Source organism: Salmo trutta, chromosome 21 (genome assembly GCF_901001165.1).
Source record: "Salmo trutta chromosome 21, fSalTru1.1, whole genome shotgun sequence".
Lineage (NCBI taxonomy): Eukaryota > Metazoa > Chordata > Actinopteri > Salmoniformes > Salmonidae > Salmo > Salmo trutta.
This window is the reverse complement of record NC_042977.1, coordinates 49,379,059-49,406,792: the sequence shown is the minus strand read 5'-3', so window position 1 is coordinate 49,406,792 and position 27,734 is coordinate 49,379,059. Positions and strand designations below refer to the sequence as shown.

Sequence of the window (27,734 nt, the reverse complement as noted above, 5' to 3'; positions counted from 1 at the left end):
GAAATGTACGAGTCTGCTGTTAATGATAATGCAGAGGATTTTCCCAAGGTTTCTGTTGACACAGTTCTCACGGTAGTTATTGGGGTCAAATTTGTCTCCACTTTTGTGGATTGGGGTGATCAGTCCTTGGTTCCAAATATTGGGGAAGAAGCCAGAGCTGAGGATGATGTTAAAGAGTTTTAGTATAGCAAATTGGAATTTGTGGTCTGTATATTTAAGAATTTCATTGAGGATACCATCAACACCACAGGCCTTTTTGGGTTGGAGGGTTTGTATTTTGTCCTGTAGCTCACTCAATGTAATTGGAGAATCCAGTGGGTTCTGGTATTGGTCTTTAATAGTTGATTCTAAGATTTGTATTTGATCATGTATTTTTTGTTTGTTCTTTGTTATAGGGCCAAAAACATTGGATAAGTGGTTTATCCACACATCTCCATTTTGGATAGATAACTCTTCATGTTGTTGTTTGTTTAGAGTTTTCCAATTTTCCCAGAAGTGGTTAGAGTCTGTGGATTCTTCAATTACATTGAGCTGATTTCTGACATGCTGTTCCTTCTTTTTCCGTAGTGTATTTCTGTATTGTTTTAGTGATTCACCAAAGTGAAGGCGTCGACTCTCTGGGTCTCTGTGTTTTTGGTTGGATAGGTTTCTCAATTTCTTTCTTAGGGTTTTGCATTCTTAATCAAACAATTTGTCATTGTTGTTGCTGAAAATGTTTAGATTTGATAGAGAAGTTAAATATACTTATATTTTCTACAGCCAAGTTTACACCTTCACTATTACAGTGGAACGTTTTGGCCAGGACGTTGTCTAAAAGGGATTGAATGTGTTGTTGCCTAATAGTTTTTTTGGTCGGTTTCCACACTACTTTCCTTCCATCTATAGCATTTCTTAATGTTCCTCAGTTCCTTTGGCTTTGATGCCTCATGATTGAGTATTTGCTCTGTTCAAGTAGACTGTGATTTTGCTGTGATCTGATAGGGGTGTCAGTGGGCTGACTGTGAACGCTCTGAGAGACTCTGGGTTGAGGTTAGTGATAAAGTAGTGTACAGTACTACTGCTAAGAGAGGAGCTATAGGTGTACCTCCCATAGGAGTCTCCTCGAAGCCTACCATTGACTATATACATATCAAGCGTGCGACCGAGCTGCAGAAGTTGTGACCCGTTTTTGTTGGTTATGTTGTCATAATTGTGCCTAGGGGGGCTTATGGGGGAGGGAATGCTGTCACCTCCAGGCAGGTGTTTGTCCACCTGTGTGTTGAGGGTGTCAGGTTCTTGTCCAGTTGTGGCATTTATGTCGCCACAGACTAGTATATGTCCCTGGGCCTGGAAATGATTGAGTTCCCCCTCCAGAATGGAGAAGCCGTCTTCATTAAAGTCTCTCTCTCTCTCTCTGTCTCCTGTGTTAATCATTTTCTCTCTGTGTTGATCTCTCTCGCTCTCGCTCTCGCTCTCGCTCTCGCTCTCGCTCTCTCTCTTGCTCCTTCTCTCGCTCTCTCTCCCTCTCTCTCTCGCTCTCTCTCTCTCTTGCTCTCCTTCTCTCTCTCTCTGTGTCTCTCTCCTATGTTGTTGACTCTCTTGTCGTTGACGTCTCTCTCTCTCTCTCTGTAACATGTTGTTATCTGAGCAGCATCAAGCAAAACATTTCCTCTCCACAGAGCAAGTAAGTCTAAACCCAAAAAAGAAATGACATGCCTCGCCCTGACATGCAGCCATTTCCTGCAAGCTAACCCTGGCCTCTGACCTTCAACCTATAACCTCTGACCCATAAAGCCATCTCCCATTGCCTGAGACTCCGTTTAGGGATTTGCATCCCAAATGGCTCCCTATTCCCTATAAAAGTGTACTACTTTTGACCTGGGTAGGGTAGTACACTTTTACAGGGAATAGGGTGTCATTTCAATGCGCAGGTGTCCATGCCTCCCTCCCTGTTCTCCTGTTATCATTGATCTGTATTGAGAGACGATGACTCCTGAGAATCTGAGGACTTTTATTTTGAAGAATGCCAGTCAGAGGAATGTGCTTTATTGCTTTACCTATTAAACACTCTGTTGCTAGTGGACACCCACGTCCGTAACAACAGCTTGATATGAGGGCCCTTTGGGAAAGAAGTGTGTGTGTGTGTGTGTGTGTGTGTGTGTGTTAGGGTTGGGCGATGTTACAACAGCATTGATTGATGATGATTGACAGCCATCGTCGATGTTAACGATACCTTGATGTTACAGATTATGGTTCACCCTATTTGAACTTGACGTGTTGAGCAGTAATGAACAGAGTCTCACAGCAGGACAGAAGAACAGTATGCATCAGGACAGCACACAGCAGGTCAGAACACAGCAGGTCAGAACACAGCAGGTCAGCACACAGCAGGTCAGCACACAGCAGGACAGCACACAGCAGGACAGCACACAGCAGGGCAGCACACAGCAGGACAGCACACAGCAGGACAGCACACAGCAGGACAGTACACAGCAGGACAGCACACAGCAGGACAGCACACAGCAGGACAGCACACAGCAGGACAGCACAAAGCAGGACAGTACACAGCAGGACAGCACAAAGCACACAGCAGGACAGTACACAGCAGGACAGTACACAGCAGGACAGCACACAGCAGGACAGAACACAGCAGGACAGCACACAGAAGGACAGCACACAGCAGGACAGAACACAGCAGGACAGCAGGACAGCACACAGCAGGACAGCAGGACAGTACACAGCAGGACAGCAGGACAGTACACAGCAGGACAGCAGGACAGTACACAGCAGGACAGAAGGACAGTACACAGCAGGACAGCAGGACAGAAGGACAGTACACAGTAGGACAGCACACAGCAGGACAGAAGGACAGTACACAGTAGGACAGTACACAGCAGGACATTCGATTAGTTGAGACTTTAGCCTCCACCTATGAATTTAGTGCAGGTTTTCCCAAGCTGTCGGACACGTACCCCCAGGGTACACGCAATGCCGTTGGGGTACGCCAAATAATATTTCTTTATTTTTTTATTTATTTTTTTACTTTTACTTTTCCTTTTTTTTTGCTTCACATTTTCAAACAGTACATTTATATTTTCCAGCAGTACATTTATGTTTTCAAACAGTACATTTATATTTTCCAGCAGTACATTTATGTTTTCAAACAGTACATTTATATTTTCCAGCAGTACATTTATGTTTTCAAACAGTACATTTATATTTTCCAGCAGTACATTTATGTTTTCAAACAGTACATTTATATTTTCCAGCAGTACATTTATGTTTTCAAACAGTACATTTATATTTTCCAGCAGTACATTTATATTTTCAAACAGTACATTTATATTTTCCAGCAGTACATTTATATTTTCAAACAGTACATTTATATTTTCCAGCAGTACATTTATATTTTCAAACAGTACGTTTATATTGTCCAACGGGGCTATACATTTGAGTGAGGTTTGTTTTCTCTCGCCTGAGACACCTCATTTCACTGCCAAAAAATAAAATGAAACCATCTAGTGTTCAGCGAAATAACAACACAATGTCAAATACAGGAAGTCAAATAATTAACATCCAATCACATTAACCGTTACTCTCTCGTGGGAATTCCACTAACGGTCCGTATGTAGCCAAACGTAGCTGCTGCTCATGTTGGTGTCTGTACTGATGGAGCAAAAGCCATGACAGGGAGACATAGTGGAGTGGTAACGCGTGTGCAAGCAGTTGCTCCCGATGCCACTTGGGTACACTGCAGCATCCACCGAGAGGCTCTTGCTGCCAAGGGAATGCCTGACAGCTTGAAAGACATTTTTGGACACTACAGTGAAAATAGTTAACTTTGTTATTAAAGCAAAAGGCCCCTGAACTCTTGTGTATTTTCTGCACTATGCAATGATATGGGCAGCGACCATGTAACGCTTTTACAACATACAGAAGTGCGCTGGTTATCAAGGGGCAAAGTATTGACACGTTTTTTGAATTGAGAGACGAGCTTAAAGTTTTCTTTCCTGACCATAATTTTCACTTCTCTGACCGCTTGCATGATGACGAGTTTCTCACACGACTGGCCTATCTGGGTGATGTTTTTTCTCGCCTGAATGATCTGAATCTAGGATTACAGGGACTCTCCACAACTATATTCAATGTGAGGGACAAAATTGAGGCAATGATTAAGAAGTTGGAGCTCTTCTCTGTCTGCATTAACAAGGACAACACACAGGGCTTTCCGTCATTGTATGAATTTTTCGTGTGCAAATGAACTCAAGCTTATGGACAATGTTAAATGTGATATAGCGAAGCACCTGAGTGATTTGGGTGCGCAATTATGCAGGTACTTTCCCGCCGAAACGGATGAAACAAACAACTGGATTTGTTATCCCTTTCATGCCCTGCCTCCAGTCCACTTACCGATATCTGAACAAAAGAGCCTCACCAAAATTGCAACAAGCGGTTCTGTGAAAATGTAATTTAATCAGAAGCCACTGCCAGATTTCTGGATAGGGCTGCGCTCAGAGTATCCTGCCTTGGAAAATCGCGCTGTTAAGACACTGATGCCCTTTGCAACCACGTACCTATGTGAGAGTGGATTCTCGACCCTCACTAGCATGAAAACTAAATACAGGCACAGACTGTGTGTGGAAAATGATTTAAGACTGAGACTCTCTCCAATACAACCCAACATTGCAGAGTTATGTGCATCCTTTCAAGCACACCCTTCTCATTAACCTGTGGTGAGTTATTCACAATTTTCGATTTACAAATAAGGTTTTATATGGTAAGATGGTTAAATAAAGAGCTAAATTATTGATTATTAATTCTGCCCTGGTCCTATAAAAGCTCTTTGTTCACTTCCCACGAGCCGGGTTGTGACAAAAACTCACACTCATTCTTATGTTTAATAAATGTATCGTATAGTGTGTGTTTGTGTGTGTGTGTGGCACGCTTACAATGATGGCAAAAAACAACATTTGAGAGTGTGCTGACCCTGGTGCTAGAGGGGGTACAGCTGGAGTGCTCTGACCCTGGTGCTAGAGGGGGTACAGCTGGAGGTTGAATGTTTGAAGTCAGTGTTCCATCATCATGATGTAGTCCTATAACCTCACTCACTACGGTAAGACTGCCTGTTCCTCATCACACACACACACACACACACACACACACACACACACACACACACACACACACACACACACACACAGAAAGGAGTATTAGAGAAGATGTGCCATTGCCAGCTCTTAACATTTCTGCCAGGCTTTCTGCCAGGCTTTCTGCCAGGCTTTCATTGTATTTCCATCATCATGATGTAGTCCAGTTGCATTCTATTTCGCGCTATAGCCCGACTGCAGTTTATTATTTGTTTATTTAAATCTGTGGGGGTTGGCCAATAAGGATGATAGCGTCGTATACTGTATCACAATGCTTTATGGGTACATAATCACGATAGGACGATGGATGATATCACCCAACCCTAGTGTGTGTGGGATTGTGTGTGTGTGTGTGTGTGTGTGTGTGTGTGTGTGTGTGTGTGTGTGTGTGTGGGATTGTGTGTGTGTGCGTTTGTGTGTGTGGGGATTGTGTGTGTGTGTGAGTTTGTGTGTGTGTGGGATTGTGTGTGTGTGTGTTTGTCTGTGTGTGCATTTGTGTGTGTGTGTGTGTGTTTGTCTGTGCGTGCGTTTGTGTGTGGGATTGTTTGTGTGTGTGTGTGTGTGTGTGTGTGTGTGTGTGTGTGTGTGTCTCTCATGAATCTAAACACCATCTCCCTCCCCAGACTGGTACACCAGGATGGAAGCCTGGCTGACATCACCATGCTCAGCATCTCCTCTGGAGAAGGAGTGATACGAGCAGAGGACAAAAAAGAGAAGCGAAAGGAGAAAGAGAAGGAGGGAACCCTGGTGGTGGTGATGAAGGAGAAAGATGGAGGGATGAAGCAGAAAGGAGGACTCTGTCAGTCTATAGACCTGCATCAGTCCTTCAACAAGTCGTTTGAGTCACGTCAGTCATTCGGAAAGTCTTTTGAGTTGCATCAGTCGTTCCATAAGTCGTTTGAGTCCAGTGCAGGGCCGGGGGAGAGTGGCCACTGCAGTGTGGGAACTGAGCCAGATCCCTCCACAGAAAACACTACCTCAGGTACACAGAACACCATCAGGGCAGTAGGAAGACTAGCGGAACGGTAGGTAGGCTAGCGGGGCGGCAGGTAGCCTAGCGGTCGGCAGGTAGACTAGCGGAACTGTAGGTAGACTAGCGGGGCGGCAGGTAGACTAGCGGGGCGGCAGGTAGACTAGCGGGTCGGCAGGTAGACTAGCGGGACGGCAGGTAGACTAGCGGGTCGGCAGGTAGACTAGCGGGGCGGAAGGTAGACTAGCGGGGCGGCAGGTAGACCAGCGGGGCGGCAGGTAGACCAGCGTGCGGCAGGTAGACCAGCGGGGCGGCAGGTAGACCAGCGGGGCGGCAGGTAGACCAGCGGGGCGGCAGGTAGACCAGCGGGGCGGCAGGTAGACCAGCGGGGCGGCAGGTAGCCTAGCGGGCGGCAGGTAGACCAGCGGGGCGGCAGGTAGACCAGCGGGGCGGCAGGTAGACCAGCGGGGCGGCAGGTAGCCTAGCGGGCGGCAGGTAGCCTAGCGGGCGGCAGGTAGACTAGCGGGCGGCAGGTAGACTAGCGGGCGGCAGGTAGCCTAGTGGGCGGTAGGTAGAGTTTTGGGCCAGTAACCAAAACTCTGCAAGCGCTCTTCGAGGCTGTCTCAGGGGGAGTTGGCATATTTTAAAAATCGAATTTCCAATTCACACATTCATATTAATACACACTTGTACATGTGTGAAATATGACAAATATAAGATATACAGAGACTCTAGTACTCTTCCAAAGACATAAAAATAGTCTAAATAAGCATATATTTTTTGTGGGAATTTGATTGATTGACTTGCTGACTAGCTGATTGATTGACTGACTGACTGTTTTGCTGACTGGCTGGCTGATTGGCTGACTGATTGACTTGCTGATTGATTGACTGGCTGACTGATTGACTGACTGATTGGATAATTGGCTGACTGATTGACGGAGTGAGTGAGTGACTGACTGACTAAGTGATTGACTGACTGATTGACTGGCTGGCTGACTGATTGACTGGCTGGCTGGCTGATTGATTGCCTGACTGATTGGATAATTGGCTGACTGACTACTGGTTGACTGACTGACTGACTGACTTCTGGCTGACTGACTGACAAGATTGACTGACTGATTGGCAGACTGACTGAGTGACTGACATTGTTTCCTGTCTCGTCCTGTTCCTGTCAGACCTAAAGAATAAATGGCACCTGGTGGTGGACCGTCTGACTGTGCTGTTCCTCAAGTTCCTGGAATATTTCCACAAGCTGCAGCTCTTCATCTGGTGGCTCCTAGAGATACACATCATCAAGATCGTCTCTTCGTATATCATACTGGTCTCTGTTAAGGAGGTAAGGGCTGGGGTTTTGAGCCCAGCTGCCCTGCTTGCCACAAAACTGTGCTAAGGCCGCTGAGCTAACAATTGAATGACTAGCTACTTATCACCAAAACCACCTCTGTTTCAGTTGTTCCTAATAACAATCATTGTCCATTCTTGGAGTTTGTGTTTTTAATAGTGATTTTTTAATAAAGCTAGTAGTGATACAGACACTGAACGTAACTGTTTATCCTAACTGGCAGGTGTCCTTGTTCAACTACGTGTTCCTGGTGTGCTGGGTCTTCGCTCTACCCTTCAGTCAGTTCAGACCCTTAGCCTCCAGTATCTGTACAGTCTGGACCTGCGTTATCATCGTCTGTAAGATGCTGTACCAGCTGGAGTCTATAAAACCTGCCTCTTACTCCAAGAACTGCTCCATGGTGAGTAGGGTGGGTGGGTGGAACGGTTGGTTGGTTGGTTGGTTGGTTGGTTGGTTGACGGAATGGTTGGCTGACTGATGGAATGGTTGGTTGGTTGGTTGATGGAATGGTTGGTTGTTTGGTTGGTTGGTTGACGGAATGGTTGGTTGTTTGGTTGGTTGGTTGACGGAATGGTTGGCTGGCTGATGGAAAGGTTGGTTGGTTGATGGAATGGTTGGTTGGTTGGTTGGTTGGTTGGTTGACGGAATGGTTGGTTGGTTGGTTGACGGAATGGTTGGTTGGTTGGTTGATGGAATGGTTGGTTGGTTGGTTGGTTGATGGAATGGTTGGTTGGTTGGTTGGTTGACGGAATGGTTGGTTGTTTGGTTGGTTGGTTGGTTGATGGAATGGTTGGTTGGTTGATGGAAAGGTTGGTTGATGGGTTGGTTAGTTGGTTGACGGAATGGTTGGTTAGTTAATGGAAAGGTTGGTTGGTTGATGGAATGGTTGGTTGGCTGATGGAAAGGTTAGTTAGTTAATGGAAAGGTTGGTTGGTTGATGGAAAGGTTGGTGGGTGGGTGGGTTGGTTGGTTGATGGAATGGTTGGCTTGTTGATAGATTTTCTATTTGTGTTTCTCAATTCTATGCCGAAGCCTTGGCCAAAGATATTTGAACATACTTATTAAAACGTATGGAGATAGATACCAATAAATAACTGTAACTATGAAAATGTTGTGTTTTGGACTGACTCCTCATCTTCCTCTCCAGCCAATGAACTACACCCAGAAACAGAGAGAGGAAATGAAAGACTCTCTGCTGTACAAGGAACCAGTAGACCCGTCCAACTGGGTCGGACTCAACAAGTTCAACCCTCTACTGGAGAACCTCAGGGTGAGGAGACACTAACCGATCACGTTTACTTATAAAACAAGACATCTATATAGTATAGTAGTATAGCATCACTTTGGGACATGCAAACATAGGAAATAGTTCACAAACAAGATAGAAAACTCATACACTGAGTTTTTCATTAATCTGCCATTGATACAGTTAGGTGGAAAAAAAGTATTTGATCCCCTGCTGATTTTGTATGTTTGCCCACTGACAAAGAAATGATCAGTCTATAACTTTAATGGTAGGTTTATTTGAACAGTGAGAGACAGAATAACAACAAAAAAATCCTGAAAAACGCATGTCAATAATGTTATAAATTGTTTTCCATTTTAATGAGGGAAATAATTATTTGACCCCCTCTCAATCAGAAAGATTTCTGGCTCCCAGGTGTCTTTTATACAGGTAACGAGCTGAGATTAGGAGCACACTCTTAAAGGGCTCCTAACAAAATAACTGTCAATCTCCCTCGGCCTGGGGCTCCATGCAAGATCTCACCTCTTGGAGTTGCAATGATCATGAGAACGGTGAGGAATCAGCCCAGAACTACACGGGACGATCTTGTCAATGATCTCAAGGCAGCTGGGACCATAGTCACCAAGAAAACAACTGGTAACACACTACGCCGTGAAGGACTGAAATCCTGCAGCACCCGCAAGGTCCCCCTGCTCAAGAAAGCACATATACATGCCCGTCTGAAGTTTGCCAATGAACATCTGAATGATTCAGAGGACAACTGGGTGAAAGTGTTGTGGTCAGATGAGACCAAAATGGAGCTCTTTGACATCAGCTCAACTCGCCGTGTTTGGAGGAGGAGGAATGCTGCCTATAACCCCAAGAACACCATCCCCACCATCAAACATGGAGGTGGAAACATTATGCTTTGGGGGTGTTTTTCTGCTAAGGGGACAGGACAACTTCACCGCATCAAAGGGACAATGGACGGGGCCATGTACCGTCAAATCTTGGGTGAGAACCTCCTTCCCTCAGCCAGGGCATTGAAAATGGGTCGTGGATGGGTATTCCAGCATGACAATGACCCAAAACACACGGCCAAGGCAACAAAGGAGTGGCTCAAGAAGAAGCACAATAAGGTCCTGGAGTGGCCTAGACAGTCTCCAGACCTTAATCCCATAGAAAATCTGTGGAGGGAGCTGAAGGTTTGAGTTGCCAAACGTGAGCCTCGAAACCTTAATGACTTGGAGAAGATCTGCAAAGAGGAGTGGGACAAAATTCCTCCTGAGATGTGTGCAAACCTGGTGGCCAACTACAAGAAACGTCTGACCTCTGTGATTGCCAACAAGGGTTTTGCCACCAAGTACTAAGTCATGTTTTGCAGAGGGGTCAAATAATTATTTCCCTCACTGTAAATCTCGGAACCCAGGACATTGGGAGAGACTCACCTTTGATTATCTGTCTGGAAGGACCAGCCTGTGAATCAGGACCAGTCTCTGAGTCAGGGTTAGAAGGACCCATCTCTGAGTGAGGGCTAGAAGGACTAGTCTCTGAGTCAGGGCTAGAAGGACCAGTCTCTGAGTGAGGGCTAGAAGGACCAGTCTCTGAGTGAGGGCTAGAAGGACCAGTCTCTGAGTCAGGGCTAGAAGGACCAGTCTCTGAGTCAGGGCTAGAAGGACCAGTCTCTGAGTCAGGGCTAGAAGGACCAGTCTCTGAGTCAGGGCTAGAAGGACCAGTCTCTGGGTCAGGGCTAGAAGGACCAGTCTCTGGGTCAGGGCTAGAAGGACCAGTCTCTGGGTCAGGGCTAGAAGGACCAGTCTCTGGGTCAGGGCTAGAAGGACCAGTCTCTGGGTCAGGGCTAGAAGGACCAGTCTCTGGGTCAGGGCTAGAAGGACCAGTCTCTGGGTCAGGGCTAGAAGGACCAGTCTCTGAGTCAGGGCTAGAAGGACCAGTCTCTGAAGGACCAATCTCTGAGTCAGGGCTATACTACACATCTACCTCTATCAAGTCAGTACTGCAAAAATAACAAAGAATTTATTTGAAATTTACATCAAAGATATATTCTGTTGCTTCACTGTTCCTTCCTTGCCTCCTCCTCTAGAACAACCTCTTGATGTTGGCCATGCTGGCGTTTGAGGTGACCATCTACCGTCACCAGCAGTACTACAGACTGAGGAACAAGCTTACCGCGCCAGCCGCTCGCATCATCTTCCATGACATCACGCGGCAACACCTCGACAACGGCATCGTCAACTGTGCCAAGTACTTCATCAACTACTTCTTCTACAAGTTCGGGTTGGAGGTAGGTAGAAACCATTATATTCAGAGATCACATGGGTTGGAGGTAGGTAGAAACCATTATATTCAGAGATCACATGGGATGGAGGTAGGTAGAAACCATTATATTCAGAGATCACATGGGCTGGAGGTAGGTAGAAACCATTATATTCAGAGATCACATGGGATGGAGGTAGGTAGAAACCATTATATTCAGAGATCACATGGGATGGAGGTAGGTAGAAACCATTATATTCAGAGATCACATGGGATGGAGGTAGGTAGAAACCATTATATTCAGAGAGATCACATGGGCTGGAGGTAGGTAGAAACCATTATATTCAGAGATCACATGGGATGGAGGTAGGTAGAAACCATTATATTCAGAGATCACATGGGATGGAGGTAGGTAGAAACCATTATATTCAGAGATCACATGGGATGGAGGTAGGTAGAAACCATTATATTCAGAGATCACATGGGATGGAGGTAGGTAGAAACGATTATATTCAGAGAGATCACATGGGATGGAGGTAGGTAGAAACCATTATATTCAGAGATCACATGGGATGGAGGTAGGTAGAAACCATTATATTCAGAGAGATCACATGGGATGGAGGTAGGTAGAAACCATTATATTCAGAGATCACATGGGCTGGAGGTAGGTAGAAACCATTATATTCAGAGATCACATGGGCTGGAGGTAGGTAGAAACCATTATATTCAGAGATCACATGGGATGGAGGTAGGTAGAAACGATTATATTCAGAGATCACATGGGATGGAGGTAGGTAGAAACCATTATATTCAGAGAGATCACATGGGATGGAGGTAGGTAGAAACCATTATATTCAGAGATCACATGGGATGGAGGTAGGTAGAAACCATTATATTCAGAGAGATCACTTGGGATGGAGGTAGGTAGAAACCATTATATTCAGAGATCACATGGGATGGAGGTAGGTAGAAACCATTATATTCAGAGATCACATGGGATGGAGGTAGGTAGAAACCATTATATTCAGAGATCACATGGGATGGAGGTAGGTAGAAACCATTATATTCAGAGATCACATGGGATGGAGGTAGGTAGAAACCATTATATTCAGAGATCACATGGGTTGGAGGTAGGTAGAAACCATTATATTCAGAGATCACATGGGCTGGAGGTAGGTAGAAACCATTATATTCAGAGATCACATGGGATGGAGGTAGGTAGAAACCATTATATTCAGAGATCACATGGGTTGGAGGTAGGTAGAAACCATTATATTCAGAGAGATCACTTGGGATGGAGGTAGGTAGAAACCATTATATTCAGAGATCACATGGGATGGAGGTAGGTAGAAACCATTATATTCAGAGATCACATGGGCTGGAGGTAGGTAGAAACCATTATATTCAGAGATCACATGGGCTGGAGGTAGGTAGAAACCATTATATTCAGAGATCACATGGGATGGAGGTAGGTAGAAACCATTATATTCAGAGATCACATGGGCTGGAGGTAGGTAGAAACCATTATATTCAGAGATCACATGGGATGGAGGTAGGTAGAAACCATTATATTCAGAGATCACATGGGCTGGAGGTAGGTAGAAACCATTATATTCAGAGATCACATGGGATGGAGGTAGGTAGAAACCATTATATTCAGAGATCACATGGGATGGAGGTAGGTAGAAACCATTATATTCAGAGATCACATGGGCTGGAGGTAGGTAGAAACCATTATATTCAGAGATCACATGGGCTGGAGGTAGGTAGAAACCATTATATTCAGAGATCACATGGGATGGAGGTAGGTAGAAACCATTATATTCAGAGATCACATGGGCTGGAGGTAGGTAGAAACCATTATATTCAGAGATCACATGGGATGGAGGTAGGTAGAAACCATTATATTCAGAGATCACATGGGATGGAGGTAGGTAGAAACCATTATATTCAGAGATCACATGGGATGGAGGTAGGTAGAAACCATTATATTCAGAGATCACATGGGATGGAGGTAGGTAGAAACCATTATATTCAGAGAGATCATTTGGGATGGAGGTAGGTAGAAACCATTATATTCAGAGATCACATGGGATGGAAGTAGGTAGAAACCATTATATTCAGAGATCACATGGGATGGAGGTAGGTAGAAACCATTATATTCAGAGATCACATGGGATGGAGGTAGGTAGAAACGATTATATTCAGAGAGATCACATGGGATGGAGGTAGGTAGAAACCATTATATTCAGAGATCACATGGGATGGAGGTAGGTAGAAACCATTATATTCAGAGAGATCACATGGGATGGAGGTAGGTAGAAACCATTATATTCAGAGAGATCACATGGGATGGAGGTAGGTAGAAACCATTATATTCAGAGATCACATGGGATGGAGGTAGGTAGAAACCATTATATTCAGAGAGATCACTTGGGATGGAGGTAGGTAGAAACCATTATATTCAGAGATCACATGGGCTGGAGGTAGGTAGAAACCATTATATTCAGAGAGATCACTTGGGATGGAGGTAGGTAGAAACCATTATATTCAGAGATCACATGGGCTGGAGGTAGGTAGAAACCATTATATTCAGAGATCACTTGGGTTGGAGGTAGGTAGAAACCATTATATTCAGAGATCACATGGGCTGGAGGTAGGTAGAAACCATTATATTCAGAGATCACATGGGATGGAGGTAGGTAGAAACCATTATATTCAGAGATCACATGGGTTGGAGTTAGGTAGAAACCATTATATTCAGAGATCACATGGGCTGGAGGTAGGTAGAAACCATTATATTCAGAGATCACATGGGATGGAGGTAGGTAGAAACCATTATATTCAGAGATCACATGGGTTGGAGGTAGGTAGAAACCATTATATTCAGAGAGATCACTTGGGATGGAGGTAGGTAGAAACCATTATATTCAGAGATCACATGGGATGGAGGTAGGTAGAAACCATTATATTCAGAGATCACATGGGCTGGAGGTAGGTAGAAACCATTATATTCAGAGATCACATGGGCTGGAGGTAGGTAGAAACCATTATATTCAGAGATCACATGGGATGGAGGTAGGTAGAAACCATTATATTCAGAGATCACATGGGCTGGAGGTAGGTAGAAACCATTATATTCAGAGATCACATGGGATGGAGGTAGGTAGAAACCATTATATTCAGAGATCACATGGGCTGGAGGTAGGTAGAAACCATTATATTCAGAGATCACATGGGATGGAGGTAGGTAGAAACCATTATATTCAGAGATCACATGGGATGGAGGTAGGTAGAAACCATTATATTCAGAGATCACATGGGATGGAGGTAGGTAGAAACCATTATATTCAGAGAGATCATTTGGGATGGAGGTAGGTAGAAACCATTATATTCAGAGATCACATGGGCTGGAGGTAGGTAGAAACCATTATATTCAGAGATCACTTGGGTTGGAGGTAGGTAGAAACCATTATATTCAGAGATCACATGGGCTGGAGGTAGGTAGAAACCATTATATTCAGAGATCACATGGGATGGAGGTAGGTAGAAACCATTATATTCAGAGATCACATGGGTTGGAGGTAGGTAGAAACCATTATATTCAGAGATCACATGGGCTGGAGGTAGGTAGAAACCATTATATTCAGAGATCACATGGGATGGAGGTAGGTAGAAACCATTATATTCAGAGATCACATGGGCTGGAGGTAGGTAGAAACCATTATATTCAGAGATCACATGGGATGGAGGTAGGTAGAAACCATTATATTCAGAGATCACATGGGATGGAGGTAGGTAGAAACCATTATATTCAGAGATCACATGGGATGGAGGTAGGTAGAAACCATTATATTCAGAGAGATCATTTGGGATGGAGGTAGGTAGAAACCATTATATTCAGAGATCACATGGGCTGGAGGTAGGTAGAAACCATTATATTCAGAGATCACTTGGGTTGGAGGTAGGTAGAAACCATTATATTCAGAGATCACATGGGCTGGAGGTAGGTAGAAACCATTATATTCAGAGATCACATGGGATGGAGGTAGGTAGAAACCATTATATTCAGAGATCACATGGGTTGGAGGTAGGTAGAAACCATTATATTCAGAGATCACATGGGCTGGAGGTAGGTAGAAACCATTATATTCAGAGATCACATGGGATGGAGGTAGGTAGAAACCATTATATTCAGAGATCACATGGGTTGGAGGTAGGTAGAAACCATTATATTCAGAGAGATCACTTGGGATGGAGGTAGGTAGAAACCATTATATTCAGAGATCACATGGGATGGAGGTAGGTAGAAACCATTATATTCAGAGATCACATGGGATGGAGGTAGGTAGAAACCATTATATTCAGAGAGATCATTTGGGATGGAGGTAGGTAGAAACCATTATATTCAGAGATCACATGGGCTGGAGGTAGGTAGAAACCATTATATTCAGAGATCACTTGGGTTGGAGGTAGGTAGAAACCATTATATTCAGAGATCACATGGGCTGGAGGTAGGTAGAAACCATTATATTCAGAGATCACATGGGATGGAGGTAGGTAGAAACCATTATATTCAGAGATCACATGGGTTGGAGTTAGGTAGAAACCATTATATTCAGAGATCACATGGGCTGGAGGTAGGTAGAAACCATTATATTCAGAGATCACATGGGATGGAGGTAGGTAGAAACCATTATATTCAGAGATCACATGGGCTGGAGGTAGGTAGAAACCATTATATTCAGAGATCACATGGGATGGAGGTAGGTAGAAACCATTATATTCAGAGATCACATGGGATGGAGGTAGGTAGAAACCATTATATTCAGAGATCACATGGGATGGAGGTAGGTAGAAACCATTATATTCAGAGAGATCATTTGGGATGGAGGTAGGTAGAAACCATTATATTCAGAGATCACATGGGCTGGAGGTAGGTAGAAACCATTATATTCAGAGATCACTTGGGTTGGAGGTAGGTAGAAACCATTATATTCAGAGATCACATGGGCTGGAGGTAGGTAGAAACCATTATATTCAGAGATCACATGGGATGGAGGTAGGTAGAAACCATTATATTCAGAGATCACATGGGTTGGAGGTAGGTAGAAACCATTATATTCAGAGATCACATGGGCTGGAGGTAGGTAGAAACCATTATATTCAGAGATCACATGGGATGGAGGTAGGTAGAAACCATTATATTCAGAGATCACATGGGTTGGAGGTAGGTAGAAACCATTATATTCAGAGAGATCACTTGGGATGGAGGTAGGTAGAAACCATTATATTCAGAGATCACATGGGATGGAGGTAGGTAGAAACCATTATATTCAGAGATCACATGGGCTGGAGGTAGGTAGAAACCATTATATTCAGAGATCACATGGGCTGGAGGTAGGTAGAAACCCTTATATTCAGAGATCACATGGGATGGAGGTAGGTAGAAACCATTATATTCAGAGATCACATGGGCTGGAGGTAGGTAGAAACCATTATATTCAGAGATCACATGGGATGGAGGTAGGTAGAAACCATTATATTCAGAGATCACATGGGCTGGAGGTAGGTAGAAACCATTATATTCAGAGATCACATGGGATGGAGGTAGGTAGAAACCATTATATTCAGAGATCACATGGGATGGAGGTAGGTAGAAACCATTATATTCAGAGATCACATGGGATGGAGGTAGGTAGAAACCATTATATTCAGAGAGATCATTTGGGATGGAGGTAGGTAGAAACCATTATATTCAGAGATCACATGGGATGGAGGTAGGTAGAAACCATTATATTCAGAGATCACATGGGATGGAGGTAGGTAGAAACCATTATATTCAGAGATCACATGGGATGGAGGTAGGTAGAAACGATTATATTCAGAGAGATCACATGGGATGGAGGTAGGTAGAAACCATTATATTCAGAGATCACATGGGATGGAGGTAGGTAGAAACGATTATATTCAGAGATCACATGGGATGGAGTTAGGTAGAAACGATTATATTCAGAGAGATCACATGGGATGGAGGTAGGTAGAAACCATTATATTCAGAGAGATCACATGGGCTGGAGGTAGGTAGAAACGATTATATTCAGAGATCACATGGGATGGAGGTAGGTAGAAACGATTATATTCAGAGATCACATGGGATGGAGGTAGGTAGAAACGATTATATTCAGAGAGATCACATGGGATGGAGGTAGGTAGAAACCATTATATTCAGAGAGATCACATGGGCTGGAGGTAGGTAGAAACGATTATATTCAGAGATCACATGGGATGGAGGTAGGTAGAAACCATTATATTCAGAGAGATCACATGGGCTGGAGGTAGGTAGAAACCATTATATTCAGAGATCACATGGGTTGGAGGTAGGTAGAAACCATTATATTCAGAGAGATCACTTGGGATGGAGGTAGGTAGAAACCATTATATTCAGAGAGATCACATGGGTTGGAGGTAGGTAGAAACCATTATATTCAGAGATCACATGGGCTGGAGGTAGGTAGAAACCATTATATTCAGAGAGATCACATGGGTTGGAGGTAGGTAGAAACCATTATATTCAGAGATCACATGGGCTGGAGGTAGGTAGAAACCATTATATTCAGAGATCACTTGGGCTGGAGGTAGGTAGAAACCATTATATTCAGAGATCACATGGGTTGGAGGTAGGTAGAAACCATTATATTCAGAGATCACATGGGCTGGAGGTAGGTAGAAACCATTATATTCAGAGAGATCACTTGGGATGGAGGTAGGTAGAAACCATTATATTCAGAGAGATCACATGGGTTGGAGGTAGGTAGAAACCATTATATTCAGAGATCACATGGGCTGGAGGTAGGTAGAAACCATTATATTCAGAGATCACATGGGATGGAGGTAGGTAGAAACGATTATATTCAGAGATCACATGGGATGGAGGTAGGTAGAAACGATTATATTCAGAGAGATCACATGGGATGGAGGTAGGTAGAAACCATTATATTCAGAGAGATCACATGGGCTGGAGGTAGGTAGAAACGATTATATTCAGAGATCACATGGGATGGAGGTAGGTAGAAACGATTATATTCAGAGATCACATGGGATGGAGGTAGGTAGAAACGATTATATTCAGAGAGATCACATGGGATGGAGGTAGGTAGAAACCATTATATTCAGAGAGATCACATGGGCTGGAGGTAGGTAGAAACGATTATATTCAGAGATCACATGGGATGGAGGTAGGTAGAAACCATTATATTCAGAGAGATCACATGGGCTGGAGGTAGGTAGAAACCATTATATTCAGAGATCACATGGGTTGGAGGTAGGTAGAAACCATTATATTCAGAGAGATCACTTGGGATGGAGGTAGGTAGAAACCATTATATTCAGAGAGATCACATGGGTTGGAGGTAGGTAGAAACCATTATATTCAGAGATCACATGGGCTGGAGGTAGGTAGAAACCATTATATTCAGAGAGATCACATGGGTTGGAGGTAGGTAGAAACCATTATATTCAGAGATCACATGGGCTGGAGGTAGGTAGAAACCATTATATTCAGAGATCACTTGGGCTGGAGGTAGTTAGAAACCATTATATTCAGAGATCACATGGGTTGGAGGTAGGTAGAAACCATTATATTCAGAGATCACATGGGCTGGAGGTAGGTAGAAACCATTATATTCAGAGAGATCACTTGGGATGGAGGTAGGTAGAAACCATTATATTCAGAGAGATCACATGGGTTGGAGGTAGGTAGAAACCATTATATTCAGAGAGATCACATGGGCTGGAGGTAGGTAGAAACCATTATATTCAGAGAGATCACTTGGGTTGGAGGTAGGTAGAAACCATTATATTCAGAGATCACATGGGCTGGAGGTAGGTAGAAACCATTATATTCAGAGAGATCACATGGGTTGGAGGTAGGTAGAAACCATTATATTCAGAGAGATCACATGGGCTGGAGGTAGGTAGAAACCATTATATTCAGAGAGATCACTTGGGTTGGAGGTAGGTAGAAACCATTATATTCAGAGAGATCACTTGGGATGGAGGTAGGTAGAAACCATTATATTCAGAGAGATCACATGGGCTGGAGGTAGGTAGAAACCATTATATTCAGAGAGATCACTTGGGTTGGAGGTAGGTAGAAACCATTATATTCAGAGAGATCACTTGGGATGGAGGTAGGTAGAAACGATTATATTCAGAGATCACTTGGGATGGAGGTAGGTAGAAACCATTATATTCAGAGATCACATGGGATGGAGGTAGGTAGAAACGATTATATTCAGAGAGATCACTTGGGATGGAGGTAGGTAGAAACCATTATATTCAGAGATCACATGGGATGGAGGTAGGTAGAAACCATTATATTCAGAGAGATCACTTGGGCTGGAGGTAGGTAGAAATGATTATATTCAGAGAGATCATTTGGGTTGGAGGTAGGTAGAAATGATTATATTCAGAGAGATCATTTGGGCTGGAGGTAGGTAGAAACGATTATATTCAGAGAGATCACTTGGGTTGGAGGTAGGTAGAAATGATTATATTCAGAGAGATCACTTGGGCTGGAGGTAGGTAGAAATGATTATATTCAGAGAGATCACTTGGGTTGGAGGTAGGTAGAAATGATTATATTCAGAGAGATCACTTGGGATGGAGGTAGGTAGAAACCATTATATTCAGAGATCACATGGGCTGGAGAGGTAGAAACGATTATATTCAGAGAGATCACTTGGGTTGGAGGTAGGTAGAAATGATTATATTCAGAGAGATCACTTGGGCTGGAGGTAGGTAGAAATGATTATATTCAGAGAGATCACTTGGGTTGGAGGTAGGTAGAAATGATTATATTCAGAGAGATCACTTGGGATGGAGGTAGGTAGAAACCATTATATTCAGAGATCACATGGGCTGGAGAGGTAGAAACGATTATATTCAGAGAGATCATTTGGACTAAACTTCACTCTCTCTCTCTCTCTCTATCTCTTTCTCTCTCTACCTCTTTCTCTCTCTACCTCTTTCTCTCTCTCTCTCTCTCTACCTCTTTCTCTCCCTGTTCTAGACGTGCTTCCTACTGGCGGTGAATGTGATTGGCCAGCGTATGGACTTCTATGCTATGCTGCATGCCTTCTCTCTGATAGCCGTGATGTATAGACGCAGGAGGAAAGCTATAGCTGAGATCTGGCCGAAATACTGTTGTTTCCAGGCCTGTATTCTAACCTGGCAGTACTTTGTGTGCATCGGGATACCACCTGCAGCTTGCAAAGGTAGGTGTGTGTGTGTGTCTGTGTATGTACACAACATGACCAATAATATGTGTACACATGCTCGTAGAACATCTCATTGGAGTTGGTTCTCCCTTTGCTGCTGTAACAGCCTCCACTCTTCTGGGAAGGCTTTCCACTAGATGTTGGAACATTGCTGCAGGGACTTGCTTACATTCAGCCACAAGAGCATTAGTGAGGTCGGGCACTGATGTTGGGCGATTAGGCCTGGCTTGCAGTCGGCGTTCCAATTCATCCCAAAGGTGTTCGATCAGGGTTCTGAGGTCAGGGCTCTGTGCAGGCCAGTCAAGTTCTTCCACAATGATCTCGACAAACCATTTCTGTATGGACCTTGCTTTGTGCACGGGGGAATTGTCATGCTGAAACAGGAAAGAGCTTTCCCAAAACTGCTGCCACAATGTTGGAAGCATAGAATCGTCTAGAATGTAATTGTATGTTGTAGCGTTTACATTTTCCTTCGCTGGAACTAAGAGACCTACCCCAAACCATGAAAAACAGCCCCAGACCATTATTCCTCCTCCAAACTTTTTATCTTTATTTAACTAAGCAAGTCAGTTAAGAGCAAATTCTTATTTTCAATGACGGCCTAGGAACAGTGCCTTGTTCAGGGGCAGAACGACAGATTTCTTTACCTTGTCAGCTCAGGGATTCGATCATGCAACCTTTTGGTTACTAGTCCAACGCTCTAACCACTAGGCTACCTGCCGCCAGGTAGACTTTAACTGGCTAAACTTTACACTTGGCTCAATGCATTGGGGCAGGTAGCGTTCTCCTGGAATCCGCCAAACCCAGATTCGTCCGTCGGACTGCCAGATGGTGAAGAGGGATTCATCACTACAGAGAACGCGTTTCCACTGCTCCAGAGTCCAGTGGTGGCGAGCTTTACATCACTCCAGCTGACGCTTGGCATTGTGCATGGTGATCTTAGCCTTGTGTGCGGCTGCTCGGCCATGGAAACCCATTTCATGAAGCTCCAGACGCACATTTCTTGTGCTGACGTTGCTTCCAGAGGCGTTTTGGAACTCGGTATTGAGCAACTGAGGACAGACGATTTTTACGCGCTTCAGCGCTCGGCGATCCCGTTCTGTGAGCTTGTGTGGTCTACCACTTCGCAGGCTGAGCCGTTGTTGCTCCTAGACGTTTCCACTTCACAATAACAGCACTTACAGTTGGCCGGGGGCAGCTCTAGTAGGGCAGAAATCTGACGAACTGACTTGTTGGAAAGGTGGCATCCTATGACGGTGCCACGTTGAAAGTCACTGAGCTCTTCAGTATGGGTCATTCTACTGCAAATGTTTGTCTATGTCTATGTGCTCGATTTTATACACCTATCAGCAACAGGTGTGGCTGGAAAAGCCAGAATCCACTAATTTGAAGGGGTGTCCACATACTGCTGTGTATATATATATATTTATATATGGTGTTTATTGCATTATAGAGTTTACATGTATTTGCTTGTTTAAGTGTGTGAAAAAGCTCTGACGAAGGCCGTGAGGCCGATACGTAAAGCTTATTAAATATCAGTGATACTATCAAGAGCAGTGTGCGGTTTCCTTTTTCCTTCATCTTGTTTAAGTGTGTGAAATGTATGTGATTTTCTTACATTTTAATATATTATTATATTATTATTATATATAATGATATATTTATTTTGTTGCTCTCTATCCCTTCAGACTACCCATGGCGGTTCCCTAACTCTGCAATGGACTCCAACGTCATCAAGTGGCTATATTTCCCTGACTTCCATACCAACCCCAACCCGATCTTTCTTGTCTGTATGTATCATATTGTTCTGTTGGACTATCAAGGACCGGTATGGACAGGGTTGGATAGAAGTTAATCGGTATGGACAGAGTTGGTATAATGGATCGTATGGACAGGGTTGGTATAATGGATCGGTATGGACAGGGTTGGTATAATGGATCGGTATGGACAGGGTTGGTATAATGGATCGGTATGGACAGGGTTGGTATAATGGGATCGGTATGGACAGGGTTGGTATAATGGATCGGTATGGACAGGGTTGGTATAATGGATCGGTATGGACAGGGTTGGTATAATGGGATCGGTATGGACAGGGTTGGTATAATGGATCGGTATGGACAGGGTTGGATAGAAGTTAATCGGTATGGACAGGGTTGGTATAATGGGATCGGTATGGACAGGGTTGGTATAATGGATCGGTATGGACAGGGTTGGTATAATGGATCGGTATGGACAGGGTTGGTATAATGGGATCGGTATGGACAGGGTTGGTATAATGGATCGGTATGGACAGGGTTGGTATAATGGATCGGTATGGACAGGGTTGGATAGAAGTTAATCGGTATGGACAGGGTTGGTATAATGGGATCGGTATGGACAGGGTTGATAGAATTGATTATATTGCTTATCTATATCTATCTACATTTATAGTTAAATACTAGCTCGATATGAAGCTAAAATCTGCTTTTCTAAGTTCTCTCCTTCCTACCTCCTCTCCTCCTCTCTTCCTCTCCTCTCCTCCTCTCTTCCTCTCCTCTCTAGATGACTTCATGCTCCTCCTCTGCGCCTCGCTCCAGAGGAGTATATTTGATGAGGAGAACAAGGCAGCTGTCCGTCTCATGGCTGGAGACAACGTGGAGATCTGTCGAGACCTAGACGCGGCCTCCTTCAGCGTTCACAACCCTGTCCCCGACTTCATACACTGCAGGTAAATAGACCGACTTCATACACTGCAGGTAAATAGACCGACTTCATACACTGCAGGTAGATAGACCGACTTCATACACTGCAGAGGTAGATAGACCGACTTCATTCACTGCAGGTAGATAGACCGACTTCATTCACTGCAGGTAAATAGACCGACTTCATACACTGCAGGTAGATAGACCGACTTCATTCACTGCAGGTAAATAGACCGACTTCATTCACTGCAGGTAGATAGACCGACTTCATTCACTGCAGGTAAATAGACCGACTTCATTCACTGCAGGTAGATAGACCGACTTCATTCACTGCAGGTAGATAGACCGACTTCATTCACTGCAGGTAGATAGACCGACTTCATTCACTGCAGGTAGATAGACCGACTTCATTCACTGCAGGTAAATAGACCGACTTCATACACTGCAGGTAAATAGACCGACTTCATTCACTGCAGGTAGATAGACCGACTTCATACACTGCAGGTAAATAGACCGACTTCATTCACTGCAGGTAAATAGACCGACTTCATACACTGCAGGTAAATAGACCGACTGCAGGTAGATAGACTGACTTCATACACTGCAGGTAAATAGACCGACTTCATACACTGCAGGTAGATAGACCGACTTCATACACTGCAGGTAAATAGACCGACTTCATACACTGCAGGTAAATAGACCGACTTCACACACTGCAGGTAAATAGACCGACATCATACACTGCAGGTAGATAGACCGACTTCATACACTGCAGGTAAATAGACCGACTTCATACACTGCAGGTAAATAGACCGACTTCATACACTGCAGGTAAATAGACCGACTTCATACACTGCAGGTAAATAGACCGACATCATACACTGCAGGTAGATAGACCGACTTCATACACTGCAGGTAAATATACCTATACCATTGGAAACAGCAGACCCATACATACAATATGTCTAGTTACTGTCTGTTTCTAAAAGGTAACAAGCCTTTAGTGGACTACTGAAGTAGCAACCAGAGGCTCTCACCTTGATTGCACGGGTCAGCAAATGAGAAAGGGAGATGGGGTAGACAGATGAGGATAGAGATGGGGAAAAGGGGGAAAGAGGCCATCCTGTTGCTGTTTGTTCTCATCGATCTAACATTCCACCGTTTCGATGCTCAGAGTGGAGAACTGTTTCATTATGGCACTCTGTGTCCATCAACAGCAGTAGTGAAGAGAACACACATCTTTATACCACCCTGCTGTATCTGCAGCCCAAATGCCACCCTATTCCCTATATAGTGCACAACTTTTGGGCTCTTGTCAAAAGTAGTGCACTATGTAGGGGATATATTGCAATTTGGGACTCGGCCCCCTCAATCCTTCTTCCCCGGCACTTATTCACTGGTTTTTCCACGTATCACATTACGGATATGGAGGTAGAGAGAAATCCATAATCCACAAAACACTCTGTCCAATCAGTGTCTGTCACTCCGGCTCTCTCTCTGTCTGTCTGTCTCTCTCTCTGTCTCTCTCTCTCTCTCTCTCTCTGTCTCTCTCTCTCTCTCTCTGTCTCTCTCTCTCTCTCTCTCTGTCTCTCTATCTCACTTTGTCTCTCTCTCTGTCTCTCTTTCTATCTCTTTCTGTCTCTCTTTCGCTCTCTCTCTCGCTTTCTCTGTCTCTCGCTCTCGCTCTCTCTTTCGCTCTCTCGCTCTCTCTTTCGCTCTCTCTCTCGCTTTCTCTGTCTCTCGCTCTCTCGCTCTCTCTGTCTCTCTCTCTCTCTCTCTCTCTCTGTCTCTCTCTCTGTCTCTCTTGCTCTCTCTCTCGCTCTCTCTGTCTCTCTCTCTCTCTCTCTCTTCAACTCAGACTCTTTAGTCTGGTACTCTGTCTAACTTAATAATAGCTTTCAATGTACGGAAAAGTACATACTTTTTTTCCTTTCTTGATGTGATTGAGTTTGATGGAGGACCACACTCATCCATCCATCCATCCATCCATCCATCCATCCATCCATCCATCTATGCATCTATGTATCTATCTATGCATCTATGTATCTATCTATGCATCTATGTATCTATCTATGCATCTATGTATCTATCTATGCATCTATGCATCTATCTATGCATCTATCTATCTATGCATCTATCTATCTATGCATCTATCTATCTATGCATCTATCTATCTATGCATCTATCTACTCAGTTGCAATTGGGGACTAGAGTGCCATTTGGGTTGCAGATACACTGAACAAAAAAATATAAACGCAAAATGTAAAGTGTTGGTCCCATGTTTCATGAGCTAAAATAAAAGAAACCAGCAATTTGTCATGCGCACAAAAAGCTAATTTCTCTCAAATGTTGTGCACAAATTTGTTTACATCCTCTGTTAGTGAGCATTTCTCCTTTGCCAAGATAATCTATCCATCTGACAGGTGTGGCATATCAAGAAACTGATAAAACAGCATGGTCATTACACAGGTGCACCTTGTGTTGGGGACAATAAAAGGCCACTCTAAAATGTGCCGTTTTTTCACACAACACAATGCCACAGATGTCTCAAGTTTTGAGGGAGCGTGCAATTGGCATGCTGACTGCATGAAATTCCACCAGAACTGTTGCCAGAGAAGTGAATGTTCAGTTCTCTACCATAAGCCGCCACCTCAAACGGGGCGGCAGCGTAGCCTAGTGGTTAGAGTGTTGGACTAGTAACCAAAAGGTTGCAAGATCGAATCCCTGAGCTGACAAGGTACAAATCTGTCGTTCTGCCCCTGAACAAGGCAGTTAACCCACTGTTCCTAGGCTGTTATTGAAAATAAGAATTTCTACTTAACTGACTTGCCTAGTTAAATAAAGGTTAAAAACAACCCCCCCAAAAATGTCATTTTAGAGAATTTGGTATTGCGTCCAACCGGCCACGTGTAACCATGCCAACCCAGGACCTCCACTTCTTAACCTGAGGGATTGTCTGAGACCAGCCACCCGGACAGCTGAGGAGTATTTCTGTATTTCTGTCTGGAATAAAGCCCTTTTGTGGGAAAAAACTCATTCTGATTGACAGGGCCTGGCTCCTACCAGGCCCACCCATGGCTGTTCCCCTGCCCAGTCATGTGAAATCCATAGATTAGGGCTTAATTTATTTATTTCAATTGACTGATTTCCTTACATGAACTGTAACTCAGTGAAATCTTTGAAATTGTTGCATTTAGATTTTTGTTCAGTATAGTTGAGTTTAGTTCCTTTTATACAACATGCTTTTAGCATACTGTACTTTAGTACAATACACTCTCTCTCTCTATCACATGGCTCTCTCTCTCTCTCTCTCTCTCTCTCTCTCTCTCTCTCTCTCTCTCTCTCTCAGTAGAGTACATATCTGTACTGATAGAGATGGATAAAGTTATCACAAGGTCCTCTCTCTCTCTCCCCCCTATCTCCCCCCCCCTCTCTCTCTCTCTCTCTCCCCCTCTCTCTCCCCCCTCTCTCCCCTCCCCCCCTCTCTCTCTCTCTCTCTCCCCCCTCTCTCCCCCCTCTCCCTCTCTCTCAGTAGAGTACATACCTGTAAACTCCATATGTTATATTATCAACCGTAATTTCCATGTATTAATCGATCACAATCAGACTCTTACTGTAAGCCTCACCGTTATTGATCTAGTTAATTATGTGATTGATGGATGTATTTACAGATTATATTACAGAACAACCACAAACATTGTTTAGATTTTTCCTGTGCACTCAACATGATGCTTTTTCCTACTGTAGCTCAATGACCTAAAGATATATCTTCTATGATTACAGACAAAGGGTTTTCCCATTTAGGTAAAGTGGTCAGGGAAAAGGGGATGGGGTTTGAACCTGGGTCTGTGCATTACACTGGGCTAAAGACTTGAACACATTGAACACATTGAACACATTGGACACATTAAACACATTGGACACATTGGACACATTAAACACATTGAACACATTAAACACATTGGACACATTAAAGACATTAAACACATTAAACACATTGAACACATTGAACACATTAAACACGATGGACACATTGAACATGATGGACATATTGAACACGATGGACAGATTGAACACGATGGACATATTGAACACGATGGACATATTGAACACATTAAACACATTAAACACATTGAACACATTGAACACATTGAACACATTGAACACATTGAACACATTGAACACATTGAACACGATGGACACATTGAACACGATGGACATATTGAACACGATGGACATATTGAACACATTGAACACGATGGACAGATTGAACACGATGGACAGATTGAACACGATGGACAGATTGAACACATTGAACACGATGGACAGATTGAACACATTGAACACGATGGACAGATTGAACACGATGGACAGATTGAACACGATGGACATATTGAAAACATTGAACACGATGGACATATTGAACACATTGAACACGATGGACAGATTGAACACGATGGACATATTGAACACGATGGACATATTGAACACGATGGACATATTGAACACGATGGACACGATGGACAGATTGAACACGATGGACAGATTGAACACATTGAACACAATGGACATATTGAACACATTGAACCTGGCTCTTGTCTCTGTTTTTCCCCCCTTCTCCCCTCCTCCAGGTCCTACCTGGACATGCTGAAGGTCATCATGTTTAGCTACCTCTTCTGGTTCGTCCTCACCATCATCTTCATCACCGGCACCACGCGTATCAGCCTCTTCTGTTTGGGCTATCTGGTGGGATGTTTCTACTTCCTGCTGTTCGGCGGGGAGCTGCTGCTCAAGCCAATCAAAAAGATCCTACACTACTGGGACTTCCTGATC

The 27,734-nt window shown here is 43.9% G+C and overlaps 1 protein-coding gene across 1 annotated transcript in view; it reads left to right on the top strand.

Moving 5' to 3' along the window:
- Nucleotides 1-27,734, top strand: part of LOC115156484 (piezo-type mechanosensitive ion channel component 2-like) — a 215,456-nt gene that overhangs the window by 110,605 nt on the left and 77,117 nt on the right. The window contains exons 20-28 of the mRNA XM_029703905.1: nucleotides 5,750-6,108; nucleotides 7,274-7,434; nucleotides 7,664-7,840; nucleotides 8,588-8,710; nucleotides 10,767-10,967; nucleotides 20,013-20,217; nucleotides 21,909-22,010; nucleotides 22,762-22,927; nucleotides 27,533-27,734. The exon at nucleotides 27,533-27,734 is cut by the window's right edge and continues 42 nt beyond it. Coding sequence (XP_029559765.1) covers nucleotides 5,750-6,108; nucleotides 7,274-7,434; nucleotides 7,664-7,840; nucleotides 8,588-8,710; nucleotides 10,767-10,967; nucleotides 20,013-20,217; nucleotides 21,909-22,010; nucleotides 22,762-22,927; nucleotides 27,533-27,734 — 1,696 coding nt within the window. The remainder of the gene's footprint in view (nucleotides 1-5,749; nucleotides 6,109-7,273; nucleotides 7,435-7,663; nucleotides 7,841-8,587; nucleotides 8,711-10,766; nucleotides 10,968-20,012; nucleotides 20,218-21,908; nucleotides 22,011-22,761; nucleotides 22,928-27,532) is intronic.